The sequence below is a fragment of the Hipposideros armiger genome, unplaced genomic scaffold (assembly GCF_001890085.2).
Source record: "Hipposideros armiger isolate ML-2016 unplaced genomic scaffold, ASM189008v1 scaffold_279, whole genome shotgun sequence".
Lineage (NCBI taxonomy): Eukaryota > Metazoa > Chordata > Mammalia > Chiroptera > Hipposideridae > Hipposideros > Hipposideros armiger.
In genome coordinates this window covers 1277086-1281870 of record NW_017731629.1, presented here as the reverse complement: position 1 = coordinate 1281870, position 4785 = coordinate 1277086, and the positions used below count along the sequence as shown (strand labels likewise).

At 36.2% G+C, this 4785-nt stretch overlaps 1 protein-coding gene across 1 annotated transcript in view; it reads right to left on the bottom strand.

Moving 5' to 3' along the window:
- Window positions 1-890: 890 nt before the first annotated feature.
- The window catches only part of FAM114A2 (family with sequence similarity 114 member A2), a 29340-nt gene continuing 25445 nt past the window's right edge, over window positions 891-4785 (bottom strand). Inside the window, exon 13 of the mRNA XM_019657721.1 lies at window positions 891-2609. Within this exon, the coding sequence (XP_019513266.1) occupies window positions 2508-2609 (102 nt within the window). The 3' untranslated portion in view covers window positions 891-2507. The remainder of the gene's footprint in view (window positions 2610-4785) is intronic.

The window sequence follows — 4785 nt, the reverse complement described above, 5'->3', positions numbered from 1 at the left end:
AAAAAAGAAACTCCATCAATGAGGAATAGAGTCAATGGAATTTTAACAACTATGTATAATATAATGTCAAGGGGTAGCAGATTGGGAGAGGGGGCTATCACTTTGTGAGGGGTGTAAATGTCTATTACATTGTTTTGCACACCTGAAACCTATAAAAAAAATGGGAAAAAAATATTTACTACGGAAAGGAGCTTGAAATAAGCAGTTATTTATGTTCGTCACAGTTTAGCTATTAAAATCCATCTAAAACTTACAAAAAATATTAAAATTTTACTCTAAAAAAAAAGGAACTCCATCAACATCATATACCGACCACAACTGGAATAATGAAGCGTGCACCATCCAAAACCATCACCATAGTCCAATAGGTTCCAAAGTTTCCCCTGAATTTACCTACTCATCTATGAGTGAATGTTCACGCTCTTATTTCTCTATCTCTACTGAATCAAGGAGCTCTTTTTTTTTTTTCCATTCTCTAAATGAAAGGCAGGCAGCTGTTACTCAGAATTGATTGATCCTTTCATCATTTCACTGGTCATCTTCTAAATGCATTGAGTGGGTGGGAAGAAGCTGATGAGAGGAATGAGGGAGAAAGAAAAGAGGCAGTGAGTCACACTCGGCTTTTGTCAGGTCTAATCTTACACTGGTCAAATTCGGGGCTGCAACCTGGATAGGCATATAGAAAGTACTGTTCTGTCCCCCACATCTACGTCCCTCTTCCTGAAAGAAAAACATTACATGTTTCTAGATCAAAGAATAAAAACTGTAAACTGCCACTGTATAAGAGTCTGAACAGACAGTAAGCAGTGTGTTCAGTTCCTAAATCTTCCTCTAGGAATACCTTGCTCAAGAGATCCAGGTTCAGGCACAAGTGAGCTTGAGGAAACAAATCAGGACTGAGACACCAGCTTTATTAACCACAAGGCAACCGTTTTTCTGAAATTTCAGAATTACTCACTTTGCAAAGGGAGGAATTTGTCTATAAAAAGAAATACTTGAGGACTTTTCTGAGCATATTAGAACAGAATATAAAGAGAATAACATTTTAGTGCTGTAGGTGTACATTTTTAGCCAAATCTATTTATCTTTCTCCTCGCTTACAAATCGCCCCCTACCCCAAATAGGGCAATTACATAGAAATAGTCTTGATATCGATCTATGTTATAGCTTTAATAGCTTCATTTTGCTATTTCTTTGGTCTGAGAAAGATATTGGGACTCACGTTTGGAAAAATAAAAGGTTAATTGACATGATTACTAAATTTTATTTAAAAGTTTTAGAAGATGAGTAGCAGAACTCACAAAAGTTACCTGAATTATTAAAAACAACAAAGTTGGAGAACTTTTTCTAAAAAGAGTGAATACCAAAATAGCTTTTAGGAAGACGATACACTTTTAGTCTCTTAAACTGTTGAAGAGAGCAAAAAGAAGGCTGAAAGATCCGAAGGATAAAAGTAGTATTTACAAATGTGCTCAAGAATACATTAAAGCAGAAAAAAATGGAATAACGAAAATATATTGTGTCTTACAGGTTAAATCCCATTATCAATGAACATCATTTCTATGGGACTCTACAAGCCATCTCAACAATATTCAAACAACAAAAGCCCATTACTAAAAGCGCTTCAACACTCCTTTGGAGCTGGCTGTTACAGAATTTATCCTGCACATGGGGTATACACGAAAGACATCCTGGAGAGGCTCAGAATATCTGCGAACATGCCAACTACCTCTCAAAATTGCACTTACTGGTCTTGAACCCAGTTGACTGGGGGTCAGCTACAACTTGGAGCCTGTCATCTTGGGGTGGGAGAGCAATCTGAAGCCCAAGGGCACGTTGCTATAGTTAATTCACGTGGCTACAGCATGTTCTGTAAGTTTCTCCTCAATGCCAAGTATCTGCTGAGAATTAAAGAGCAGATGAAACTTTCTAACCAATTCCAAGAATTCATATCATAACGGGTAATCATTACAGAGTTTATATATACTCAGTTTTTTTTAGAGCCATAGCTTTTATTATAGAAAGGAGAAAGTACATGACATTAATAGATCAAGCATGTGAATTCTAGAATACTAAACTAAGTTCTTTTTCTCTTGCTTAACAACCAATTATATCCATGGGCTGCAAAATCATATCCATGACAAAAGTTAGCATTTTGTGTCAATCGTAAAAAAAAAAGACCAATATTTTTGCCTGAGTGTACCACTAACCTTTACCTAGAGCTATTATTTTTTAACGTTCTTATAAAAGTTTCCCTTCAAATAATTTATTAATTATAAAAACTGGGAAGAGCAGTGTGAGAACCTTGAATACTTCAGCCAAGCAGTGAAAGCAACAAACTTCCTATAAAGCTGCTTTCTTGCCTGAATGTTTATATACTAAAATAACCTTCTCCCTCACTTCCACAAGGGTACCCAGAATAGAGTGGCATTTCTTGGCCATCACAGGTCTCAGGTCAAATCTTCTCTGTTCTTCAATGTTCTGACAAAGGCCTCTAGACCTGCAACTCATGCCTCTGGTGACTCAGTCTTGTTCTCAATAAGTGAGATCTCCAGCACGGGTAAGAGTAGTTGAAAGGCATCCTGAATATAGGAAGCACTATTTGATGCCTGTCAGGATTGAGAAAAAAGAAAAACAAAATACCACAGTCATTTAAAAAATATATATATGTAAGACAATAACAACAACCACAAAAACCCAAGATTAATTTTTAAAATCTAATTGAATCTGTACCCTGGCAAATAAGGGCAGACTTAACCATTTTGGTAAAGTTATAGAGGAAAGAATACCTGAGCTCTTAAGGTGATATTATAGCACCAAAACAGAATGCCGGTATTTTTGTTCAACTTGCCCATCAGAAATAATAGCCATTCTTTGGCGTCCTGCTCAAATTTGGCATTCAACGCTTATTTATTCCTTGATTGAGTGGGTAGATCCTGTCAGAGCATTTTAGTCAATTATTCAAAAAGGATTTCAGAAGGCTATGATCCTACACCAACAGGACTTCCAGTCATTATGATGGCTCTGCCTCCACAGACTTAACACAATCAGTGAACACGGGTACTCACAAGTATAAACAAGGAATACTGCTGTCTAAGAGGATACAGTATATATGTCTATCTAGTACAGCAAACATTTATGAGAAGCGTTATGAAACTATTATGCGCAAGCGTTTGCCAGACTTCATTTATACCTGATAAGTTCTGACTTCTGAAAGAATAACAGAGTTCATTACATTAAGATAAAAATTTATAATTTCAAGGACAAGTGTTTCAAATCTGTAAGCATGAACAACCAACTCAAACTAGCAACAGGTAACCCGTGTCAAGTGAGTTTACCTGTTGTGGATGTACCAGTGGCAAGTAGTCAGTCTATTTAAACTTCAGTGTGACATTTGATATAGGATTTTCCAGCCAAAAAAAAGAGACCTCTAATCTCGTATTTTGTACATAAAGATAATGAGATTAACAAGAAGGCAAATGCTTTGTACATAAAGATAATGAGATTAACAAGAAGGTAAATGCCCTGTCTAGGGCCATAGAGCAAGTCAGGGAAGATCCAGGACAGGACTGAGCTCCTGACTTGCAAACTTCTTTCACCTATACCACTTGCCATCTACTAAATTACAAACTTACTTTAAAAAAAAAATTGTTTAAATGATCAGAATAATTTCCCTGACTATTCAAGGAAAGCTGCGTAGTTAAGGAATTAAAGGCATTTCATTGGTGGTGATTTTAAAAGAATTTAAAACTAAAGAAGTAACAGTCTACTAGCAAAAAAAATCTTTTTCAAATCATATTAAAAATCTAACCAATTATCGAATATATTTTCTCCCCCCTATACTTACATAAATGTTTTAAACAGATGATCAAACATCTAAATTATTTACACGATTTACAAAGTAAGAGTTCTTAAAACATGGAATCCAGAAAGCATCACACATGGAGGTGATATAATCTATCCAGGATTCTTTTGTACCCCTCTTTTCCATGGACATAAACCACCCATACCTCCTTAAATCTGATGGACTAATGAGGATTATGTAAACATAGGTACCTCTTTGACAAAACAAAAAAAACTGCTTGGCAAGGAAAGGACAAAATGTTTTTTTGTAACAAATCTCTGCGTACACCTAAGTCCTTTCAGAAGCAGCGCTTGCCTGGCTGTAATTTTCAGCCCTTCATGTTTGCTCACTGGTCTCCCAAAGGTGTCTCGTTACTGAGAACTGTCCATTAACTGCTAGGGGGTAGTACTGAATAATGACAGCCTACTGCTTCTTCCTTTGCACTTTACCCAGCTTCACCTTTTATGTTTTCTCACTAATGAACAGGGATATGCATCAAATACACACCATTTTGTTCATGTATGCAAAAACATGGCTAACCTACCAAGCTGGGGGAAAAAACAAAAGAGCAAAAAAATAAAGACTGAAGAACTGAGTTAATTAATACAAAATGCCTAGAAGGTAGAGCTTAAAAGCAAATACTAACAGTCTATGAAGTGATCCCTTGATAAGTCCAGTGCCCATCTGGCGCCTTACATAATCTTTACAACATTGTTGATTATATTCCCCACACTGTATTTCATATCCCCATGGCTATATTGTGACTACTAATTTGCTCTTTCTAATCCCTTCACCTTCTCCTCCATTCCCCCTCCCCATCTAGCAACCAACAGTTTTTTTTTCCTTTATCTCTGAGTCTATTTCTGTTTTGTTTGCTCATTTATTCTGTTCTTTAGATTCCACATATAAGTGAGATCATATGGTATTTGTATTCTCAGTCT